The sequence below is a fragment of the Platichthys flesus genome, chromosome 9, assembly GCF_949316205.1.
Source record: "Platichthys flesus chromosome 9, fPlaFle2.1, whole genome shotgun sequence".
NCBI lineage: Eukaryota > Metazoa > Chordata > Actinopteri > Pleuronectiformes > Pleuronectidae > Platichthys > Platichthys flesus.
In genome coordinates this window covers 14914146-14939518 of record NC_084953.1, presented here as the reverse complement: position 1 = coordinate 14939518, position 25373 = coordinate 14914146, and the positions used below count along the sequence as shown (strand labels likewise).

At 42.0% G+C, this 25373-nt stretch overlaps 2 protein-coding genes across 4 annotated transcripts; one reads left to right on the top strand and one right to left on the bottom strand.

Moving 5' to 3' along the window:
- Positions 1 to 1320: 1320 nt before the first annotated feature.
- On the bottom strand, positions 1321 to 4327 carry LOC133961344 (zinc finger protein OZF-like). The gene is made up of 2 exons (XM_062396449.1): positions 4025 to 4327; positions 1321 to 2788 (listed from the first exon to the last, which is right to left on the bottom strand). Exons 1-2 carry the CDS (start codon positions 4053 to 4055, stop codon positions 1650 to 1652), a joined length of 1170 nt encoding a protein of 389 aa, XP_062252433.1. The 5' UTR covers positions 4056 to 4327; the 3' UTR covers positions 1321 to 1649.
- Positions 4328 to 6467: 2140 nt separating this feature from the next.
- On the top strand, positions 6468 to 25310 carry shc2 (SHC (Src homology 2 domain containing) transforming protein 2). 3 transcript variants are annotated; one of them, XR_009921984.1, is made up of 15 exons: positions 6468 to 6687; positions 8261 to 9052; positions 13002 to 13072; positions 15576 to 15636; positions 15835 to 15954; positions 16876 to 16929; positions 17129 to 17180; positions 17370 to 17496; positions 19052 to 19229; positions 20192 to 20285; positions 21050 to 21220; positions 21342 to 21679; positions 22136 to 22286; positions 23754 to 24206; positions 24302 to 25310. XR_009921984.1 is itself a non-coding variant. In XM_062396446.1 (14 exons), exons 2-13 carry the CDS (start codon positions 8288 to 8290, stop codon positions 22262 to 22264), a joined length of 2160 nt encoding a protein of 719 aa, XP_062252430.1. In that variant the 5' UTR covers positions 6468 to 6687; positions 8261 to 8287; the 3' UTR covers positions 22265 to 22286; positions 23754 to 25310. The 3 variants fall into 3 exon arrangements, 2 of the variants coding, with proteins under 2 accessions (XP_062252430.1, XP_062252432.1); XM_062396446.1 differs by having other exon boundaries at positions 23754 to 25310; XM_062396448.1 differs by having other exon boundaries at positions 6471 to 6687; positions 8792 to 9052; positions 23754 to 25310.
- The last annotated feature ends 63 nt before the right edge of the window (positions 25311 to 25373 follow it).

Sequence of the window (25373 nt, the reverse complement as noted above, 5' to 3'; positions counted from 1 at the left end):
TTTAGCGAGCGATGTGCTTCTGAGGAGGAGGACACGAGGGGGAAATGATTTTTGAACAGTTCGTGCATTTGCTCTAAATAATTTAAAAAAATTTACATTTTAATAAAGAGTTGTATGCCACATGGGTTAAGTAGATAAAGTTTAAATAAGTTTCAGGTGTTAGGTAAAATATATCTGATGTATTTTGAAAAGGTTTTTACGGTGGCTGAGAGAGATCACTGCACTGCAAATTAAGAAAACACATGAAAGTTGAAAATAAGATATTTCATCATTATTATCATTCTCCTAGAGTTGCCACTACAAATTGAGGGAACAAATTGTTTCACCACCAAAGGCACTGGAAAAGGAACACTGTGCTGAGCTTTACTCGTCTTGAAGCTGTGCCTACCAAAACACTCTAGACGGCACCAAGTGAATACTTATTTCCAACTTTTGTGAACAAAACATCAAATACAACGAGACCCCTGGAATGCATTCACATTGACCGATCTATCATGACCAGAAAAACAAAAAAGCCTCAAGGGGCATTATGAAAAGCACAACAGTAAGCCCGCCATTTGGCATTTAGTGGCCATTTTGGCCATATTCCACATTTTTACTTGAGGTACTTGTACCAGGGCTTACATCAGATTAACTTCAAATGGAGATGAAAACAAAAACAATTAAACATTAAAATGACAATTTCTACAATTTCTGGGACTGCAAGCAGCACTGAAGGGGCCCGAGCACTTTGAAGAGTGGCGTGTGTTTTGGGCACTGCGGCAAGGATAAACGCTTCACTTCCTGCGTCAGTCACTTGATGTCGATCCTTGCCTGCTATTTGCTCATTAGATTAAATATGTTTGTTTTGAATCACTGCCCTATGATCTATGTTGTTTTATATAGATCTGTGTTCTACTGAGTCCAGCAAACAGATTGACCGACGGAACCAATCCATCCCAGTACAAACACAAGCATATACAAATAATTCTTAATTTTTTATAGTTTGGGGACATCACAGCTGTCTCTGAATTTAACAATCCTGCTGTTTGACATGTACCGTCATTCATGTCAATGAGGGCTCCTCCGTCTTCGCTGCTTCACTGTCCGTGTGTGTGTGTGTAGTGCTGTGTTCCAGACGACTCGTATGTCAGATATTCTGACCTGATATTGCCCAGTTCTGACTTCACGTCAAACGTAAACAAACATCTCTGACTATAAGCAGCTGATTAATTTGTCTCATGCTGAGAAAATTCAACTGTAGCCAGTGCAGCCTCCATTCGTACAGAAACAAAGTGGAGGGCGACGTCGTTAACTTTTTATTAGACTTTTATTCTCGGAAACACATTCGATACATAAAGAAGAACACACAATGTCATTGTATCTTACGAACCAAGAAACCATTGTTTTCAAACAATCAGTAGAAACAAGATGTATAAACACAAATATTTTGTGTTATTCAATGAGCTAGGGACATAAAAACTGTTTATAGTCTTTTTAAAACAGTGAACTATGAATATGTATAATATCAATATATGCTGATAAATCCTAATAAATCTTAGGTTTCAACTGAATCACTTTTCAACTTTATGAATCCTCACGTCTCGTACAATAGGACTGAATCCTAAATATTTACCACACTCAAATCAACTAAACGGTAAAGGTATTTATTAGTCCCACACACACGACATGCAAGGGGGAAATTTGTTTTCGGCTATGGACCCATCTGGTGAAGACAGTAGGACACAGAGAGCAGTGGGCAGACATGCACTACTTAAGGTGGGGTAGGCACTTTGACAGTGTGGAAGAGATCCAGGTATTGTCCGTCCAGGTATGTGGATTTTTGTTGTCACTTCGTAGATTCGACACATATGTGTATTTAGATTGGACCTATGTCTAAATCTTTTACCACACTCAGAGCAACTACACGGTTTCTCTCCTGTATGACTCCTCATATGTATATTTAGACTGCCTTTTTGGGTAAATCTTTTACCACACTCAGAGCAACTAAATGGTTTCTCTCCAGTATGAATCCTCATATGTATATTTAGATTGCCACTCATGCTAAATCTTTTACCACACTCAGAGCAACAAAACGGGTTCTCTCCTGTATGACTCCTCATATGCATATTTAGATTGCACCTTTGGCTAAATCTTTTACCACACTCAGAGCAACAAAATGGTTTCTCTTCTGTATGAACACGCAAATGTCTATTTAGATAGCACTTCCGTTTAAATCTTTTACCACACTCAGAGCAACTAAACGGTTTCTCTCCTGTATGACTCCTCTTATGTATTTTTAGACTGCCCTTTTCGGTTAATCTTTTACCACACTCAGAGCAACTAAACAAATTTTTTTCTGTCTTACATCCCATATCACTTGGATTGTTATCTATTGTATTTAAACCAGTCTGAGGTTCCCTGGTCTCCCTCCAATCATCCCCAATGTCTTCAGTCTTGTACTCAGTACCTTGTTTTAAATGTCCATCAGGACCTGAGTTCCTGGCTGGTTCTGGTCCTCCACAGTCCGCTCGGTTCTCCTTTGTCTCACTCGGATGAAGCTTTGACGATTTAAGTTTCTCTTCATCTTCTTCACTCTTCACAGTGACAGGAGTCAATGTGAACTTGATATCAGACTCCTCCAGTCCTTGAAGCTGCTGTCCATCCTGATTGGTCCACGGTTCCTCCTGTTCCTCTTTAATATGGGGGGGCTCTGGGTCCTCCTGGTCCACAAGGGGGCTCCACTGCTGCTGCCCAGGGGGAACCTCTTCTTTATTCACCATCAGTTGCTGGGCTTCTGCAGGACACACTGAAACAAGAATACACACGTTTATAATTTCAGAGTTTCCTGAAGTGTTTTGAAAAACTTGTGTTGTGTCGCTTAATGTCGACTTTTGAAAAATCATTCCAGGAAGTAGACATGTTGAGTTTGTTTACAGTTGGTGTTACAATACAACTCGTAAAAGAAGCAGCATAAAACAAAGGGTTTCTGGTAAATAAGTTTTTCATTTTGAGGCCAAATAAAACCAATGAGGTGTTGGCGTGTTAGTTTATCCTAAATAAGAGAAGAGCCGGCCTGGTCTAATTTGAGTATTTATTAAGAAGCAATGAAAGTTTAACAGGCATTCATGCAAAGCCTCCGCTAAATCAGTTAGCACGGGGTAGTCAATAATCGCGCTGAACAGAAGGCGTTTTGTAATAATTATAACAGTGGGTATGATGTGATTGAAGTTAAAATAATGGAGGGGTGTCACTGCAAATCAATTTGGTTCTCCCTTGTTGGTGCACAGGCATAGTCCGACGCCTCTTGGAAATGGAACCAGGAAGAGACAAGGAGCCGCTCCCAGTCAGGCTCCTACTCTGATAGTTGCTGGGCAACTCTCCCTACCGATGTTGTGTTTCATAAACTAGCCTTGAGTACAAAATATTGTGTTCCTGCTCTATCGGCTGTAACCACAAAATCATAACAATGTCACACTGTCTTTCCTCCAGAACTTATCAGACCTTTTATCAAGACAGGTGTGAGACTGACCAGTGTTGTGATGCACACACATTTTTTAGCTAATTTCAATATTAAACACTCAGAGAAGAAAAAGGTTATTATTAACAATTTGTGTGAAGGCCTTATATCTGGCCCAAACGGCTCCAGCCCCCGCCCTCCTTTCATTTGTTTAGAGTTCTGTTTCTCTAAACCTATTCACTCACAGACACCCAGAGATGCTAAGATGTTGCAATCTTTAAAATCCAACCATAGGTCACTAACAGAGGAGAACAGGGCGAGGGGAAGTTAGTTAATTGGCAAAGCTGCTTTCAGACGAGACCTGTGGGTAAAACTCAGAGAAATTTGTCCAGACTTTCTGTTTCAGACATAAGTACAGCCGCAGGTTTTCTGCACAGACTCGTTCACAACAGCATCAAGTCCTCCTCATTATTCAGGTGAGAGGCCGAGCATCCGGGTGCAGCAGAGAGAGACAGGGAGTAGCTCCGCTGGTCGAGCTGATGCTAGCTAACGGTTAGCATGTGAGCGATTCCTCTAGGGACTGACCTGCTTCGTGCAGCAAGACTTCGGGCTTCATCACGGCATCGAGGAGCCTCCTCTGGCGGCTGATCTTCCGCTCGGACTGCTCTACTGGGTCTTCGTACTATGCCACGGTTTCCTCAAGCCCCGCGAGGATCTTCTCGCTCGCCGCCGTGAGCCGCTCGGCGAGCATCCCTTTTAGCGCCGGGACTTGAGCCTTTCCTCCTCCTTTATCCAACAGCAGCATGACGTTTTCAGCGGCCGCGCTGATCCGCTCTTGAACCGACACCCGCAGCAGCTGCACGGCGGACATGTTCATCTTCTCTGCGCACATCGCGGCTCTGAGCAAATAAAGAGAGCCAGCGACACAAAACCAGAGACTCCGAGCTCCGATCCAGCAGCGGCCCCTGTTGGACTGGAGGACACGAAAGTACTAATACTAGAAATACTCTGCTACAAGTACTTGTTGAACAAGTACTAAGGTATAAGCAACAAAATAAACTTAACCAATGGTGGAAGAAGAATTCGGATCATTCACTGAGGTAAAAGTACCCGAAACAGTAAAGAAGTATTCCATTACAAGTAAATGTACTAAGACAGTGAAGTAGAAACACTCAATAATTAAATTAAACAGACACCGACAGTAAAACGTCAATTTCTAGGACTGAAAAGCAGCACTGAACGGGCCCGGGCACATGCATTTTGAAGCGTTGCATGCGTTTTACGCACTGCGCCAAGGATAAATGCTTCCCTCCTCCGTCAGCTGATGTTGATTCTTGCCTGCTAATTGTTCATTACGGTCAACACTATCACTTGCACATCACACTGTGAAAACTTTATGTAAATTGAAAACCAAACTTATTTCTTGTTGCCAGTAGGTGGCGCCATCGGTATTATTACATGCAGATTAATAGATCTGTTCAAGTAGGGGCCCTGATGTAGTGTGAGCAATTTTGTTTAAATTGGACAATGTTACAACAACTTCTTATATTTGATTTGTATAAATCATCAAACATCTTGAAATGTTTGAAGATTTATCTTGAATCAGTTAGTAGCATATTTGCAATAATCTGTCAATAATTCAGGATTTGGGGAATTTCCCCTTTATCTCATATGAAGGACAAAAACATGACTTGAGTATAAATAACTAAATACATGCACCAATAGAGAAATAAATACATTTAGAAATGAATAAATGTAGAAAAACAGAAACACCTTTTGTCTTCGCAAACTGTATGTTTTAATTCAATTAACAATACTTCATTGTATTTTACAATACAAAGAAAAAATATTTCAGAAATGATTAAAATTAACAATTGGGCGGTTACACATTTTCTATTCTTCAGGCACTGTGCTTCAGCATACTTAATTAAAAAATAGATAAGGTATATAAGTGACCTACTACCTCATTTGAGCATGTTTACAGCAATAAAGAAATAACAATGTGGGTTCAAAAGTAAATTGAAAGACCCATAGTGCATCAGATGATTAGATTTCCCCTGATACATTCAGCCATCAGCTCTTCAGCAGATGGAATGCCAATCAAACAGATTGAGGTGTTGGGGCGATGTGGAAGGTTCAAATCCCAGCAATGAGCGAGGTCGTTCTTTTCACTGTCATTAAAAAACATTCCTTCAAAAGACATGGTCACAGAATGGACCACATAGTTCAACTTCCTAACCTGAAGCTGAATTCCTCATGACCCCCCCAGCTTCCACAAGTGCTGCCAAACTCTGGTTCTAGCTCTTGATAGCTAGAATTTATCCCTGAATATAAAAATAAATCACTTTCTTGTTTAAATTGTACACATACTTGACTCAATAATTTCCTTTGTTGACCTTTCAACATTCGTGTGGTGACTTTATATACAGCCTATAGTTGTGACTCAGTTCTACACAGGGATCTTTTTCGACACTTTCTCTAAGCTTAACTAATAATACGTTTCTCAATCAATGATTTGTAAGTACAAACTCTCTTTTACATTTTAACCAGACACTTTAGTTGGGGGTTTGTATCCTGCAGCTAACTTGTTCTAAGTTGTAATCGCTGTAACAGCTGCTAATGAGTGGCAGTGTATTCACAGAGTGGGTTGTTCCACTTGTAAATGAAAAGCACCAAAGTCAGAGGGTAAATATGTTAACTCTTCACATACAGAAGAACACCGCTGTGTATCATCAAGTGCATTAAATCATAGTCTGAAAATTAAACCTAGAGCACCAAGTTATATTTATTTGAAATACTCCATTTAATTAGGTTTGAGTATATAGATTTCACATTTATTTTTGCAAGTGTTGACAGTGCAGTTATTTGTCAGGATAAAAAGGACATAGAGCACAGATGAAGGCCAGCTTCTCGTTCGTCTGTCAACATGTATCGATCACATCTGGTTTATCAGTAACTTCTTATACTGTGTGGAAAACAAACAGGCAGTCATTGGCTGTTTGGAGGAAGGTGGGGTGGCAGTGGAGGTGGTGTCACAGGGCTTCTGATGGTGGTTTGGTTTGGATGCTTCTGTTTTTTCCTGTTTCCTGACTAGTTAAATGAAATGGTATTTATATTCAACCACAGCAACAGTTGTTTTGTACTGTGATCGTAGGATTATTCACATAGTTTATCTCTGAAAAAAGCCATTGGACATTTACTGGGTTGGATCTAATTCACCACTTTTCTCTTCAGACTCAGACATATAGGTAAGCTTTGTTTCTCTGATCCATTCCTGAATTCTAGAGCACGATCAGTACATATTGTTTGGAAAGTTGTTCTTGAGTCACAACAGAAAACAAGACGATACTTTCCAGAATTATCAGCCTCCTGAACAAATTGTAATAACTTGCTTGATTGGATTTACACTATTGACAGAAACATAATGAGCCTTTCCTTGTCTGCGTGGGTGGAATTATTTAGTTAGTACATTCCCCCTCGTTTGTGCAACTAATGACACTGCCTCAGTTATTTCACAACCATTCTAGATGATGTTTGAAACCATGTTTATATTTCCTCTTCATTTAATAGCACTTGTCTCTTTTTAAATGTTTTCCTGAAATACCTCTGAATTCATCGTGGCTCATTCCTGATTCTTGTGTTATTTTTCAACACCTCATTCTCACTCTTACCCTGTGGCCGTGATCTGACCACCACAAAAAGAAAAGAAAAAAGAGTAAAATTGTGTGGTGTCAATCCCTGTTTAACCAAATGTGTGCTTCACACTCTGAGTCTTGCCCACTGAAGCATACCTTGCATTACCTTTGTGATGAGATGGGGAAATACAAGTGTGAGAGGGGTAGAAAAAGACATGAGGCAGGCTGCAAGTGAGGATCGTGCTGAGATGACCGATTGCTCTCCGGGGAAGGAGTATGGGAGAGAAGTTGGGAAGAGAATTCAGACAGATGGAGGAGGGTGGATTTTTTTCAGAGGTAGTCGCTCGTGAGGCTGTATTATTTCCTTTGTTAAGTTTTTGTGTATCACCAGGACAAATGGAATCACACTCGCATGACTCGACACGACTCTCATAAGAATCACTTAAAATAATTGGATTACATTTGTGCCTGTATTGATTCACTCTCAATTATTGTGTTAAGATTTCTATTTTGTATTTGCATATATCAGTGGGTACTGTGACAGTTTGTTTTTGTGCATGTTACACCTGAAGAGAAATAATCTTATTTGTACATTTATGCATTTATCATTTTATTAACCCAATCAGTAACCTTAAATATAACCTCATGATTTTTGCTGTCTTTTATTGGCTTGGTTTACAGGATTCAGGAGTGTGTGTGTGTGTGTGTGTGGGTGTGTGTATGTGTGTGTTTGTGAGAGAGAGAGAGAGAGATTGAGAGAGAGAGAGAGAGAGAGAGAGAGAGAGAGAGAGAGAGAGAGCGAGAGCAGGGTGGATCAGGCAGATGTGTTTTAGCTAATAGAGTCTGAGAGCAGCTGGGCAGGGCAGGGCTAATAGACCAAATGACATCATCTAGAGAGAGAGAGAGAGAGACACTGGGAGTAAAAGAGCGAGCGAGCCTGAGGCAGTGAAAGGAAGCAGGCCAGCACTGAGAGAGAGGACAGCGGCATGAGGAGAGTGGGACAGTCTGTGTGCGTGAACGGGAGAGGACCAGACGTTTGTTTGACTTTGACAGGAATATAGGCTTCTGTCCGGCAGATTTTTCCTTTCGTTTTCTCCCCCTCTTCTGTCACACCTTCCCCTCCTCCCCACCTCCCCTCTCCCCTCTCCCCCATTCATCCTCTTGACAGTTATCCCCCCCCTCTCAGCTCCTGCTCCAGGCGGCTCCTCCGGGCATGCTCCTTAAGCCAAAGTATGACCGCTTTCGCAACGAGTCTGTGACCTCCTCTGACGACCTGATGCAGAGCCTAGCCATGAGCGGCAAAGTCGTGGCCACGCCGGTAGTCCGCTCCTCCGCCCAGAGCCTTCCTCTGCCTCCCCTGCCTACTCTGGATTCCAGCGCCAGGACCTCCTCTGCTGGGGCTACAGCCCTGGCTGACTCCCCTTGCCTTGATGGGGAGCAGGAGGCCACCACAACCTTCTGTATGCTCATCCCGAAGATGCCCCAGTGGAAGTTCTCCAACTCTCTGCTCAGTCGGAGCCCATCCAACTCCAGCTCCAGCTCCAGCTCTAGCAAGGACTCGGGCAAGGCGGCAGCAGCTCCTTCCCAGGCCTCCAGCTCCCCTTCCTCAACTTCACACAGGCACAGTGGTGTGACCTCGGCCACTGGCCCAGTGGCAAGTCTTGCGGCAGTGCTTAACTCCTGTGACCCTGTGTGTATCACCCCCTGTTCCTTACAGGCCATTCGGGGCCAGAGAGCAGTCACGGCAGCAAGCTCTGCCAGTCCAGGGGGTCAAGGATTCGGGGCTACAGAGGCCATGGCAAGCCCGGGTGTTTCAGGCAACTCCAGGTCAGGAATGAACCGCAGGACGAGGGTGGAAGGGATGTGGCCTGGGGGAGAAGACTTCCACCAGAAGGGCGGCTTCATCCACAAACCCTCCCAGGGCTGGTTGCACCCTGACAAGAAGATTGCAGGACCAGGAGCTTCTTACATTGTCAGGGTGAGTGACCATCTTGTAACTGCATGCAGCATATGCATTGTAAGTCAAACATCCTATAAATGTGTGTGTCTTTTTGCTTCAGAAGAAAGAAGGAGAAAAACTTTTCTTTTTGCAGAACAACTGCCTTTCCACAGCAAGCAGCAAATGCTACAATATTGATAACCACAGCTACTGGTCCCTCTATCTGGGTTAGGAAACAAAAGGACACTACAGTGCCAGACAGTTTCTTATGCAGCTCATGTGGCGAGGGCTAGGGAATACATAATTTAATCCAGATAGATGGCTTGGTGTGGCTAGAAAGGGGACTGCGTCAGGACGGCGCACAGGCATCAGGGTGGACAAAGATAAGGTGTGAAATTATGTGCGGACGGATTGTTATTCTGCTGCAGTTCTCTGAAGCTTGTCTGCAGCATACACAGCACTGTGTATACAGTGCATGTAACCTGTGTGTGATAGTACACTGCCGCTGCTGTGGGAGTGGTGCTCTTTGTGCGGTTCTAGGATTGTTTACATCGTGTTCGCAGTGAGGCCATGAGAGTAAAGTGTGATCCACAACCCTCTCCATCGTGAATCTCATTCATTAAATATCATTATAATAAGTGTGAATGATGTTTTTAAATATTACACTTTTTTTACACAAACTCTTTCTAGTAAATACGATTAGGCTCCAGGGAGAAATAGAAGGTTAGTGAGTTGATTAGATGAAATCAAATAGATCACTCTGCGTGGTCTTTATCTGGGTGTGCTTGTGATTTGTGTTTACAAAGGGTTACCATCCCGAGCAGACTGCTTGACGTCAATATCAATGATCTCCCCTCAGCGATCCCCCGGCTCCCGTTCATCTCCCGCCCCTCTTGGCACTGCTCTTCTACCCTCTGCCCCCCAAACTAATGACATGCTCTCTATTAGCACAGTCTGGGGCCCAAGCATGCTTTCTAATGGCATTATACAGGCACCATTCATTCCTACATTCAATTAGATTTAATCACAGTGATTTGCATCATGTGATGTGGAAGGGGACGGTTGGATCAGTATGGGAGGGGTCCTGTGATAAGTACAGACGAGTCCTCAATTCCCTTACAGGGCTTTCCTATGAGTACTGCCATCGGACGCTGGTTAATTATGAGACTTTTAACTGTTTATTTCTTTCTTCTCTGAACGTGCACTGCAATAAATGTAGATGACCCATGTGAGCTGACGTTGGCAACGCACTGTGAATACAGACGGCGGCTAAAGCAGAGGAATATGTGCAACTCAGCTGCAAATCCATGCAGGGAGGAGTAGTCGCTGCATGTATTAGTGTCAAAGTGACACTAGGTTTCTGCTGTGCTGTGCCATTTTTAATCAGCTCTCTCTCCCTCCCTCCCTCTGTTTCACCTCTCTCACTCACTCCTGCACACCACCACACACGTCCGTCCACAGCCACCCCTCTGCTGGGATGATGCTCAGCATAAGTTTCCTCCTCCCGAACACTTTCTGTGTCCTTGTGGTCGAGTCAGGCTGCGTGTCTGGTCTGCGTCTGCCATCTCTGACACAGCAGCAACCATCACACATAGAGGTCCGGCTGCCAAAGCCGTTATCATTTAGAGAGCTATGTTATAACCAGACTGCTGTCATCTTATTCTGTGCACTCGCAATCTGGTGCATAACATTTCCCTCATCAAATTATATATATCTGTAATATGATTTTTGGATTTTTGCTCTATCTCTCATAACATGAATTGCAAAAAGATGAACTAAAGTTTAAAAAAAAGAGCTGTCTGTCTGCTCTCTGTCAGCTCTTTATTGTTACACACCCTACATGCTTCCCGGTCTGGACCTCATTGTATTCAGTACATGGTCTGGACCTGCATTAGTTTAAAAATAAGATAATAAAATAATGAAATTTACATTTTCTTCATTGACAAACTTGAAAAATGAACTGACTTATTTCAAAGCCACAGAGAGAGAGAGAAAGAAAGAATCAATGACTGAGAGAATGAGAGAAAGAAAGGAAGCGTTATATTTCTGAGGAATGCCTCTTGAGCCCCTTTCACACTGGACAAAAAACCCACTTACTCCCACTAACATCTGGCTTCAGTCCTCAGTGTGAAGGGAGACAATCAGCTTTCTTTCCCAAGTGAAATAACTGCAGCCATTGGATTTCTGTTGCAGCTCAGATCAGTATTAATGTAAAGATTACATTTTCAGCCTGTTTCCAAGCTTTGGCATCTTCATCGCTCACAGTGAACTAAACAAACCTATCACCTGCCCACCGTGTAGCCGATAAACCATCAATACTAGCTATACACAGCCCAGCACAGCCATGCCAATGATGCTAGCAAAGCGAAGCCCTATGCATGACTGAGAGTGTGCTCTGCTCACTGATCTCACTCTTGCTGCCCCAACAGCTTAAGTCTTAAAACACACATTTACCGACCTCAGCACCGACCCACACATGAGATGCCACAGATGTGTGCCTGACAGCTACCAGCTCCCTGTCAGTCAGAACCAGTTGGCCCAAACAGAAAGGCAGACAGTGTTAAAGCAGTCTCTTGTATTTTTAAGCAGGTTTACCTATAATTAAAATCCTGCATATATGTCTTCAGTTCGGTGTAAACCTGGTTATTGGAAGTTCTGTTGCCCTGTAGTCTCTGGAATAGTTGGAAAAGATAAAAGTGCAGATGCAGTGATAGAAGGAGGGATGCATTGCATCCGCAGATGAGTGAGTGACAATGGAGGCATTGGTTGAGAGAGAGGGAAGGAAAAAAAGGAGACAATTTTCCTGATGGAAACACCCCCGCCTCCCCCGTCCCCCCTCCCATGTCCAAATCTGGTTAGAAAGCTCATTAGGCTCTCAGCTCAAAGGTCTCTCTCTCTCTGTCGCTCTCTCTCCTTTCGTGTGTGTGTTTGTGTGTGAGACTGCGGTGTGGTCTGCCTGCTGTTGGTTGTACTCAGGACAGTAGTAACCCTGGACTACACACTGAATATGGCATCGATTGAGCCTCTACAACTGTAGTGGACAGGACGTCAGTTATGTAGCATCAAGGTAGTTTGACAAAGACTTTACAAATCACAAAAGGTGTTTATTAAAATAAAACTGTTGATAGATAGATATGAGCCCAGTGTAAGTTGTTTTACAATTAGTGATAAAATGTATTGGATAAATAATGTGGTTTCTGGGGGATTGATTTAGTTAGGGTCTATTTTATCCATGTATTGGCTTATTTAACTCACACATTGCACACAACACTGTAACTCTCATGTAGTTTGACAGGTTATTTTGTTATCAATACCATAAATGTCAGATTGTATTTTGCTGTATAGATAAACAATTTTAGTTTAATGAGGCACATATTTACTACATGTTTTCATTGAAACCTGCAGAGATGTACAGAACATGGCAACATGCAGTGATTGAACACAGGACACAAACACGCTCACCCTCAGCAGCCTCCAGAGGACGAAAGAAGCTGCAGTTTTTCCAGGATTTGAAGCTCTTAGTGCTGACAATCTAGTTAAGGTCCCATTAGCACCTCAACCTGACGACCATTAGGAGGCCGCTCACTACGATCATACACGTTAATGACCCACATGTGGATTTGAGCCAATTATAGTGTTTAGTTGGAAATAGCCTTGTTTGCAATAGAATTTTTTCGCAAACATTATTATATAATTTAACATAGTAGGGTCAACACAGTGTTTGATGTGTATTGTTGTGTGTAGTTCATTATTTCCAAGGTGAGGAAGCTGACAATATCAATAACGTTCTATGAGTTTGTGTTCAGTTTTCAGTTTAACCTCCATCTTGGAGATAGTCATGCTTTTATTTTTGTTATAAAACATTTTATCTGTGTAAACATGGAAGTAGACTCACAGTATTTCACATGCTGTTCTTATGGATTTTTAAGTTCTACAAAAATCTGTCGGCCATATTTAAACTTGTTTTCTTGTCTGTTACTGTTTGCAGTACATGGGCTGTATGGAAGTGTTGAAGTCAATGCGCTCCCTGGACTTCAACACGAGAACTCAGGTGACGAGGTAAGCTGCCGGTAGCTGTCTCTGCTGCTGGCGATTAGTCAGAAGAAACTGATAATATCAAATTGCCATCAGTGGCGTGTCAGTGCCGGGCTGATACATGACTTATTTTCATTTTCTGATCATTGACGTGTCAGTATAACTTCAGGAAAACACTCTAAACCTTTTTCAACTGACAGCAGCAAAAATCAGATTTTTCTTTTACCAAACCTTTATCGACTAGTTGCAGTAGAAATGTGATGCTGATGCAAGTATTAAAATGTTTTCCTCAAATCTAAAGTGACTAGATTCTGCCTGATGGCAGCAACATGGTATCTCAGACGTTAGTATTGTTCACAGTGTGAGTTTAGTGGTGCCCAAGGTTATATGTCCACGTACAAACCTACACCTCAGGTTCTTGGTTTGTTATTGTTATCAAACCGGGGTTCATCTCAATCCTCACCCACATGGGAGAAGTGCACACTCCCGCTCTCCCTCTCCGTCTCTCATCCTCTCTCTCTCTCCTCCGCAATCGATCGGTAGTAACCGGAGCCCATAGCTTAAGTGCAAGAGGAGGGAGGGGGTGAACAGCAGAGATGGAGTGATGAAAAGAGGGAGAGAGGGGAGAGGGATCCATTATTTATGATGCTCGCTAATGACAGTGGAAAGCTGCAGTGGTGCCCCTGAACGCACCCTACTGGATAATGTCTGTGGCTGTAGCTTCTTGAGGAGGAGGAGGGCTGCGTTCAAAACACAACATCTGCAAAGGGAGGAAACACACTGAGCCTCAGGAGTGTGTTTGTGCAATGGTGATGAATCAGTTTTGATGGAGCCCTTAGTCTAATTTCCACTGGTCACAAAAAAGAACTAACATTTGGCTTTTGTCTGCAATGGGAATGGAACAATCGGCATTCACTTCTGGTTTAAATTGATTCTGGTGTGTGCACAGGTTTGATAGTAATACACAGGTGAACACACTACTTATGTTAGAAAGAGACATTTGTTTCTGAATCAGTGGTGGATCTTGGATTTTAAGAAAACCGGGGGCCAAAACGGTGTCACAGTTCATTCAGAGGGACCCTGAGATCCGCCCCTGCTGGGACCATTCTGCGGCTCATCTGTCATACAAGGCCAAAATTCAGGAATTATCCCCTAAAAATGGTTGATTCTGTGTACTTTATAAAGTGTGGCTGTATTTGATTCAAAGTCAGAGCCTGTATTTCTATAGAAAGGGGCCTTTTTTTTGTTTCATTAATATACATGTATATACAGTCCGAGAAAACGGCAACAATTCATTCAGTGGTCGTCAGAATTACAAAAACGCACTTCAGCTCCTGGATTCTAAAAGAGTGCATTTTACAAACAGTACTCATGTCTCATGTCACAGTGTTAAACAGCAACAGCAGTGATATTGAAGCCCAGCAGTTTATTGCAGGGAAATTATTGAGGCAGCAAACCAAAAAAACAACAACAACCCATCTCTCCTCCTCCTCCTCCTCCTCCTCCTCCTCCTCCTCCTCCTCCTCCTCCTCCCTGTCCCTCTGCCCTCTCATCAGCATGAGTCATTCGAAACATCGGGCTGTTTGTCCAAAATCCCTGAGAAGACCTTTTACCCGAGATGGGGGCCCGTGTTGCTGCTTTTTAAATATTTACGAGCCACTTGATAGGGGGAGCTGGGTTCTTCGAATGCTGTCCCTGCCGTCCCCTGGCAGAGAGAGAGAGTGAGAGAGAGTAAGAGAGAGAGAGAGAGAGAGAGAGAGAGAGAGAGAGAGAGAGAGAGAGAGAGAGAGAGAGAGAGAGAGAGAGAGAGAGAGATCTAGCTCTCCAGCCTAAAATCCACATTAAGCCTCTCTCACCGCTATCGTCCTCACAGGGAAGAAGAGCTTTAAACGCCCATTAAGCGGACGTTCCCAGGAGCTACAGCAGCTTTGACACAACATTGTGACAAACCTGCAGAGATAATTGCTCTGTGGAAAGTAAACGTGAATATTGATGCCCTAAAGAAGCAGTAGAAAATAATTTTCATCTAATTATGTCTCTAATCTAACTTGAATTTAAACATGAGGTAGATAAACAATCACCCTTAATAAATGTCGTGGTGTTTTTGTAAGATCTGTGCTTTGGTGCGTTGTTAACAGGCCCTGCTGGAACCTACTCTTGAGCTTTGAACTGTGACGGGTCTGTGGCCTCTGACTTTAGCCCGAGGCATGAAACACTAAGCTTCTGTTCATGTTTAACCTGAAAAATTTGTCCATCATTATGATGCAGCTAAATTGTCTGTAGCCCCCGAGCTAAGCAGTTTTCATCTCGTAATCAACCCAGCAACCGTTTTATTCATTTGCCCTTAATTAAACCAGGAAGGTCTCATTTGGATGCAACATTACCTCTGTCGGGGTCCTGGTTAAGAGTGTATGTGGCTGCATAGTCGCCATAAATCCACATGATTCGGAGATCATAAATATGTCCTTGCACCCAGAATCTCCCCACTTTATTCTCACCTTTGACCTGTTTTCATTTCCCTAATCAGGGAAGCCATCAACAGGCTCTGTGAGGCTGTGCCAGGAGGAAAGACGCAGTGGAAGAGGAAGGTGAATAGGAAACTCTAATGTGCATGTTTGAAAATAATTCTCTCACACTGAAATGGCTTTAACCTTGTCGGAGAATTATAGGTGTAGAATTGACCATCTTTTATTGTACAGCTTTCTATACTAATATATAAACAACAAATAGAGGATGACGTTTTCTGAAATAACCACAGTTTAATATATGTTTTGTCTCTCATGCAGGCCGTGAACAAAGCTCTGCAGTCCGTTATGGGAAAGAGTAACCTGCGATTTGCTGGCATGACCATCGCAGTCAATATTTCCACAGACGGCCTCGGTCTGCTCATCCCTACCACACGACAGGTTAGACGATGCTTCATTATGATATATCTGTCTCCTTCAGCTACTCCGGCTTCCTCTTGCAGTCCAGAGACATGCAGATTGGGGTTTAGGTTAATTGGAGACTCTAAATGGTCTGTAGGTTTGAATGTGAGTGTGAATGGTTGTTTGTCTCTATTGGCCCTGTGATACGCTGGTGACCAGACCCGTCTTTCACCCATTTTCGGCTGGGATTGGCTTCAGCCTCCCCACGACCCTCAAAGGAGAACTGGTAGAGATGATGAATGGATGGATTAAAGGGATAAATTGTCCACCTATACTTTTATTAAATGTTAAAACGAAAGCTCATATGATTACAAATCCTCCGTCACCGTAATCAAATAAAAATACAACGAATGTGTGAACATATTATTTTAGCATTTAATTTATTCCTTCAGTTCTTCGATTCAAATAATTATATGGGTCAATTGAGTAAATTCAATGCTAAATAACCAAAGTTTAGTTTTTATTTAAGATTTGATGGTATCTGTTTAACCTGAGAACAAAATCCAATGGAAGTCACTGAATTCTTCTTCACATGGAAAATGTTAAGTGTAGTTTAGTTTGTTCATTTTAGTGTCATCGAAAATTAAGATATACTGTTACATTCCATGAAAGGAGGAAGAGGAAAAATCTCACATCAAATGCCCCTTTTATATAAAAACAATTATATTAATCTATTATATATTAATCAATAGCTGTCATCATCACATAATGTTTAGGATTATGTATGTCAGTCGTGTATGTGATGTTTAAGTTGTTTACATTAGTTCAAATTGTGTAATGGTCAAACCCTTACCCTTTACTTAGATTTCGATTTTGGCCCCTCATGTCTGTTTGTCGTTTCGTGTTGCTGTTTATCACTGTTAGAAAATACAAACCTCCTCCTCTGTCTCTCTCTTCCAGGTGATAGCACATCATCCCATGCAGTCCATCTCCTTTGCCTCAGGGGGAGACACAGTGAGTGCAGCATTTCTCTCCCAGCCCTCTCTTTCCCTGTTGTTGTTGCTGCTGGAACGGACATTTGTGGCAGACATCTGGCTGGACTGCATTTTGCTAGTTTCCAATCTCATGACCCGGGAGTCAATGGCGGCCATAATGTAGTTACATACATCTAATTTATGTGGTCTAATTGAATTTTTCCTCCTGTCTGTTGCAGGATACGCCTGATTATGTAGCGTACGTGGCCAAAGACCCAGTGAATCAGAGAGGTATGCCCTTTTTCATTAGGAAACTAAATCATTCCCCTACGAAGTTTCCCTGGATGAAAAGGTCGACCTCACCATGACACTTTTGCATTTCTTGCTTCATATCAGCCCCATTAGCATAAAAGGTTTGGGGAAATAATGTACATAATAGGATTAATATTAGCTGATACACTTTTTTTCTGTCTCCCTCAGCGTGTCATATCCTGGAGTGCTCCGATGGTTTAGCCCAGGGTGTCATCAGCACCATCGGCCAGGCCTTCGAGCTGCAGTTCAAACAATACCTTCACAGTCCTCCCAAAACCATGGCGCCGATAGAGAGGTACCACACACTCCTGCCAAAATCATGACGTCTATGTGAAGATAAAAACAAGCCCAGGACATCTGTGGAGCGGTGTCACAATATTAAATTAGTCTGTACATCTGCAGGAACAACAAGAACCCAGGTGCTAAGAGATCACTGGGTATACCTTCCTTACACAGCAAATTATGATAGAATACAAATATATTATACAAATTATAAAATATCAATCAGAAGGAGACATTAAAGTTAAAAGGTCTCTATTTAACGAGAACTTTTCTAGTCTAGTTTTAGTAGTTTATATTATAAATATCCATACAGACTTCAATAGAGAGATATCATTATAGACAAGAAGGGATCAGAGAGAACAGACTTCCACCAGGCCTGATTGGCTACTTTATCACTTGATATGGCTTAGAAATTAAATCTTCATTGATAAAGTTGAAATTATAGTTCAACAACTAGAAACTAACGTAGAAATCAAGAGTGAGTATCAGTATAAACCAGTGAAAATAAATATTTACAGTGAAGCTTAATGCAGATATTTTAAAACTTATTTTGCTACCTGACAGTAACTGAATAAAGATCATATGGCTAAGAATGCTTCACAAAATCTGGATTAATGTCCACATCCACAAAACATTTCACATGTTTGTAGATGTTAGTTCTCTGTGCCGAATCTTGTCCTAATGTTAAAAATAGGTGAAATAACAATTCCTGAATCCACACCCTCAATCAAATCCGCTCCAAAGGTTGACAGGTTCTTCCTTGGTTCGTACCCCACCCGTCTATCAAGCTCAGATGCTCAGATGACTGTGTTTTGCATAATCCAAACAGACTCAACACAACCTCTTGGTGGAGCTAGATGTTATTTCAGGAAAAATCGACACAGGAGGAAGTTAAGATTCTGGACTTTTGCTTCGTGACATAATCAGTCATACATAGTTTGACAGTATGAATATGAAATGTTTCCTAAAGAGCTTAGTTGCAGTTTCCCTCTGTAAGAACCTGATGTACTGTACAAATCTCAGGTTTCTTGTTGTTTCATTGCAGAGAGACTTTTTTGCAATCTTTTTTTCTTCATAACTGAGGGAAATGACTTGGAAGTTGCAGCCACCATAAGAGCTTGTTGAATTCTGCAAATATTTGATCTCCTATATATCTCAATATGATACATGAGTCCATTCTCTATGAAAAGAAACAGAGGTAATGCTGTCCCACAATTCCTTGCAGCAGCAACACGCGACTCACCTTTGTAAATACAAAAAGAACAAAGCTCCTTCTTTATGCTTGTGACATGATCCAAAACTTATGGAAGCTCCAGGATGTTGTTCTCCTCTCTTCTGCTTTCCAGTGATCTATATAAATATCTGACTGATTTATATTAAGTATCACTTTCGGATACAGAGATGACATCTGATCTGACACGATCCATCCGAGAACCCAGCTCTCCTGATCGTTGTTTTTAATACTAATAACTTGTTATAGGAGTAGTTGTGTGGATTATTCATCATATTTTCTTTTATCAAGAAATGTAGCTCCTGTAACTCATACTACATCTATGTTCTTCCTTCAGATCTGTCAGGCCAGAGGAGCCAATGTGGGGAGAGGACGAGGACTTCTCTGAGCACAATTACTACAACAGCATCCCAGGGAAGGAGCCTCCTGTTGGGGGTGTGGTGGATTCCAGGCTCAGGCCCAGTGGGTCTCTGCTGGGTCACATCCACACGCAGCCCCAGAGCAAGAACGCACAGGTGAGTGCATCTGGAGACAATGTTATACTGGGTCAGCTTCTGGATCCTGGCAACCTGGCCTCCGTGCTTCTGTAAAAACCATAACAAAAATGACAACATTAGCAGCTCAGTAGTAATCACAAGTTTTTTGTTAAAGAAGATGTCACTCAGTTGATTATCAATTAAAACATATATACATATATTGCTGTACTTGGACTAGAGTCAAAAAGTAAAAAGCACAGTCATCTCACAGCAGGAGGCTTAGGATCCTGGATGTGTATTTGTGTGGCTTTTCTCCAGATTCTCCAGCTCCCGCCCTGATTTCAGACATTTTAAATTGTCCATAGGAGCAAGAGTGTCTCTGTATGTCAGTCCTGCAACACGCTGGCGACCGGGGTCTACCCCCCACCTCTCATTCAACATCAGCAGGGATTGCTTCCAGCCTCCCTTTGACCCTCACTTATGTACATAGGTCACATAGGCATTTGAATAGTTTGCTCCACCACTGCAGTAAACTGTATCTAAATCTGAGGTTGTAACATCACAACATGTCAACCTCTTCTTTATCAGGTACTGAATAACTCTCCATTAACAGAGAATGAAGCCAGACTCAAACTAAACTCCTATATATCCCTTATAAACTGGTGACTAATGTATTCAATCCTCATTGTTAAGGAATTAGACAAACAACGGGAGCATGAAAATATTCTCCATCGCGTCCTGATGTGCCTGCCACATTATTGCTAAAGACAGATTAGACTAGGAGAAGAGCCTCAGCTCCTCTGTTGTTTACCAGGTGAGAAGAAACACTGCTGTCTCTCTGGCTCTCCTTGAAAACACGGTGACACACTTTAGCTAATGTTACAAACAGAGTGCCTCTAAACATTATTATGTGGGGACGAGAGAGGAGAGTTGTCCATTCAGTTACTGAGACGGTAATGTGTTTATCATGTGTTCCTCTGGTGTGTGATGTGTGTCTGCAGATGGGTTCCCCAGCGAGGAGGGAGCAGACGTCTTACCCTCCTGGTCAGCTCTGTTATGAGCTTCACTGGGACACTGAAACCAGCAGCAGTTCAGGTGAGACCCCCTGTGGCAGTAAGCAGCTATGACAGCCGGGAGACACTTAATCACTTGTTTTATTATAGAGAGGGATTGTTTGTTTAAAATGCCAGCAAACTGCTCTATAGTTTGAATTGCCCTCTGGGACAGAAAAAGTTGTTTTGAATTTGAATTTGAATATTTTGGTTCCAATGTTCCATCTTCCCTTAGGACCCTAATCTTTGGGTTTGGGTGTTTTTTCATGGGCCTGTCGGATGCTATTGTTATTGAGTTGCCTGCCCCTCAGCTCTCATGCTCCTGATTTTTAACATGACATTTGCATACACTCTGGTACATACAAAAGAGCAGTGTTTGGTCTCTTTACAGAATCACTTGATTGAATCTTTATGATTTTTAATCAGAACGGCCTTTCAGATTAGAGGCTGTAATGTCATGCAAAGGCTGGAGCTTTTGAATGAAAATCAAAAGGACCTTGAGTGGAGCCAAGTGTCATTTCAAACAATTGGATTTTTATTCAGGTTAGCGAGTTCAAAGATCTTAATAATAAATGTACAAATCAATAGTCCAGTAACCAGAGAAGGGAAGTTGATATTGAATATGGTTCAGACCGCCAAATCTGTTTTACATTTTGACACAGAAACTATTCTTTTTTTCTGGCATTATGATAATCAAGACATAATAAACATCCAGTCAACACTGCAACTGCTTTCATCATCATCTCACACACACACGCACGCACGTCTTACATGTCCCTGAAGACAGAAACCTTTTGTCTATTTCAGGCCTGACATCAGATGGTTACCTGTGTGCTGACGGCCAACCACCTGGCAGCAGAGACTATGAGGAGCATCAGTATGTAAACACCCAGAGTCTGGAAAACCTGGAGTCACTGGCACAGGGACATAAAGCGGGGAGGGTACCCGAAAGTCCCAAGAAAGATCTCTTTGACATGAGTAAGTCCTGAGATTTTGTGTGACATATTCTGACACATATAGTGAGGATAGTCTCACTTTGTTATAAGAAGAATACATTTGTGTTTAAAATATTTTTATTTCTGAATTGTTGTTGCTGTAGGGCCCTTTGAGGACGCCCTGAAGCTCCATGAGGCCAGTGGCGGAGCTGCTGGCTCCAGTATGTCCACCACAGTCGGAGGGGGAGGAGGCGTACGGATCCTGGAGGACCAGTGGCCCAGCCCTCCACGCCGCCGAGCGCCTGTGGCCCCAAATGAGGATCAGCTCCGCAGGGAGACCTGGTACCACAGCCGGATGAGCCGACGGGACGCGGAGAAAATCCTGGTCAGGGACGGAGATTTCCTCATCCGGGAGAGCACGACCAACCCGGGACAGTATGTGCTCACAGGCATGCACTGTGGCCTGCCCAAACACCTACTGCTAGTGGACCCTGAGGGAGTGGTGAGTCTGATAAGGGATGCACCTGTCAAAACTATGTCAAAATAATTCATATGGAGCCAGGGAAGGAAAAATAGACTAAAATCAAGCTGTTCAATCAAACACTGATCATTGATCATAGGGACATTTTTAGTTTTAGTCATGTATGATGACACCCCCCCCCCCCCCAATAATAAGGGATTATTTAGTTCTCTGCAGAAGCAGATTCGATTCCGAATAAAGGAGGATACAGGATGTGCACATCCTGTGTCCTCCTTGCAGAAAAGTTCCGACCCAGCAACTTTTCTGCATGTCTTCCTCGCTCTCTCACCCTATCACACTCGAACTCCGTCCTATCAATAAAGGTCAAAGTGCCCAAAAATATATAATTAAATGGGAGGGTATTATAAAACGTTTCATGCAGTTTGTAGTCGTCATGATTATTTACACCCCTGCTATCTCTCGCTTTTCATTGCACAGGTCCGAACCAAAGACATGTTATTTGAGAGCATAAGTCACCTTATCTCGTACCATCTGAAGAACGAGGTGCCTATTGTCGCAGCAGAAAGTGAGCTCCACCTTAAACAGGTGGTCAGGAGGAAACAGTGAGCCACCTGCCTCTCATGGGACGGTAAGAACATTTATGATGATATGATGATGATGATGATGATGATGATGATGATGATGATGATGATGATGATGATGATGAAAAATGAAATATAAAAAAATGTATATAAAATTAAATATAATTTTTTTTAATTAAAATTAAACATCACAACATGATGGGGTTCTGCACATCCTGCGCAGAAGCCCCATGCGCACATCCTGCGCAGAGGCGGACAGTGCAGGAATTGCGGCGCTTTTTTTTTTTATGACATTTTTTTCCTGTTTTCATATTTGATTAATTTAAATTTACATAGTGTAATATATTCAGCAATTTATAGGAGGAATCCTGCCAATTTTAAGAGTTCAGTTTATTGCCAGCTAGAAGATGGGAAGCATGGGATTGGTACCCAGGTCTCTCTTATTGGAGAGCGAACGCCTTACCGACTAGGCCACACAGCCTGTTGACTGCCATGAGGAATTAAGCACAATAATACTATTGACAAATTATCACTAAAACTTCAGAGAAAATATTTTCTATTTTACTACATTTATTTGACAGCCTTACTTAAAAGTTACTTTGATATTTTTAGCTTTTAGATACTGGATGATTTAATATACTTTAAAAACCTATTGTTAGAGAATAACCCAGTACTTTTCCAACCTTGCCTTCAGGCGCCTTACAAGAATCACAGTCTGCTGTGATGTCCTGAGGCTGCCCCCTGCTGGCTGCTGGGTTCCTCTGCTGCTCTAGCTTGGTTTGTGCAGCTTGTGATTAACCAAAGTTGTCCATAAAAGAAAATCTTTAATATCCTTCAAGGGCAATTTGATGTACAACCAGCAATCATCAATTGATGACAGAGAGAGTAATTTTTATTCTTAAATATTGATGAATGAAGAAAAAATTGGGCTCCAGCAGAAGGGCACTTTTCTCATCCAGGGCAAAAGGGCTAGTGCTTGAGCACCACTAGGGGTCTATCTGTGCACGTGCCTGATCTGATGTATAACTGATGGACTTCTGACATGTTCACAGACAACTTGTACACCTCAGTCACAGCAATATCATATATTTAAAGTTATTGAACATGAACCTCTAACAGAGTAAAACTAAACCTAACAGTACATTTCAATATAATCAGGGATCCAGAAAATGGCCAACTTTTTTCAATATTATATATATATTTATTTATAAACTTAAACATATTAATAAATATCTGATAAAAATTCATATGATTTTATATTGCCATTCTATATTGCAAGGAGATCTGTGTGTATTAAATTTAAATTTTAAGTTTTGTTGTCATGATAATCAATAAAAATTTGTAAATTTGCTCATTAATTATTTGTATTGAATGGGAGCATACAATCCTTCATGAATCATCTTATATATTGTAACTGACATGTTAAACACATGCTGTGTGATGATTAAATCTCCATCACGTAACTATACTTGTGTTGACTTTAAATCTGTACCTCTCTCTCATTCTTATTCCAGAGTTGGATTATCGTGTGCCCATGCAAAACAATTACTGGAAAAAAACTTTTAAATGGAAACCTTTTATCCCTGATGGATATTCATCTGGAGGCTTTCACCTTCTGTCTTTCCATGAACAACAAGGAGAGAGCGGCGTCTCCTCGTACTTCCTCCACATGTTTGCCGACCAGGATCAACCAACCAATCCCTCGTCTGTTGTAGACTCCTCAGCATGCAGCTATTAAGCTATTAAACCCATCACTGTCCACAGTTTGACTTGACCTGCAGCTCAGTAACTGTCGACCAATGTGATGCTGTTCAGAGTGGACCTTCAGGAAATCACACAAGGATTTGATGCACAGTGAAGCGAAGTCCTACAATGCCTGAAATCCAACCATTCAGCCACAGAACAAAACTGTTGCGTCAAAGATTTGATCGCCAGAACAAAACTGTCACTGGTTTTGAGGATGTCAGGTTGTGTATCCAGTGTGTTTTCAGTATTTTAAGAGACAATTTATGAAAAGTTTGTTTCATTGGACGGTGAAGAGTTGTTTTGTTTCTTTGTGCAGGACCTGACGCTGAGATGGCACAATGGAAATACTGTTCTTGTTGGATGTATGAAAGAGCCACATGTCCTCCTGTTATTGTGTTTCCTCATAATCCAAACGCCATTTCCTTAATTTACTTTTTCAATCCTGCAGTCGTAGTGTATCTGGTAGACAGAGGTGGACATAAAACTCATTCACCATGGATATGAGATGTTTGTGTTGTGTGTATGTAAGGGCTGCTCATAATTTGTTAAAGACATATTGTATGTATTGTATAGTCCTGTGGAAACTCTTGTTCAGTTCTCCGTCCTGGGCTGGAAACACAGTCTGTGCATACAAACCTCAGTATAGCCACGCCTGTATTTCCTCTCACCCCTCCCACGTCAGTGCCTTAATAACTACTGAGACAGGCATTTGTGTCTTGAGTGTACATAATGTGCACATCCTGTATGCTCCTAATGCAGAGGACTAGTTGTCTTGCCATGCCAGTGAATGACTGAACAAACATCAGGATGATTAAGCTCTTATACATGTGAACTGTAACCTAAGCTGCTCTTGTTTTGGATGAATAATGTTTAATACTGTTGTCTAATTGTGCTCATGTTTGTCGTTTTTAAGTGTATCGCCTGGTTCAATCTTTTTGTTTTCTTCGACACAGATAGAACTGGAAATGAAATCCTTTATTTGTCGCGGCTGAGGGAAATACATCACCGTATTCCTTATCCCTTTCTACCAATCTAATACTTCATATGTCATATATCTTTTTTTCTTGCATTCCTCTCTGTGTCTAATGCAACCTACTGTATCTCTGCTCTTCTTACTTACGGCCTCATGTATGCACAGTGAGATGAGGTGAGCTGAAACGCCTTCTGGTGAAGTCCAAATGATCAGTGTAACTCTGTCAGATGTTTCCCTTTTTGTGTTCTCAGGAATTTCATGGATTGTTTTTCCCCTCCTTTGATTCATTTTAATGGCTTTTTGTCGATACAATTAATCAGAGTTGATTAAAGATGAATCAAAGAAATCACAATGGCATCCTGTCATGTGTGGGTCTGCATATCTGCTGACAGCTGCACAGTGACTTCAGCAGTCG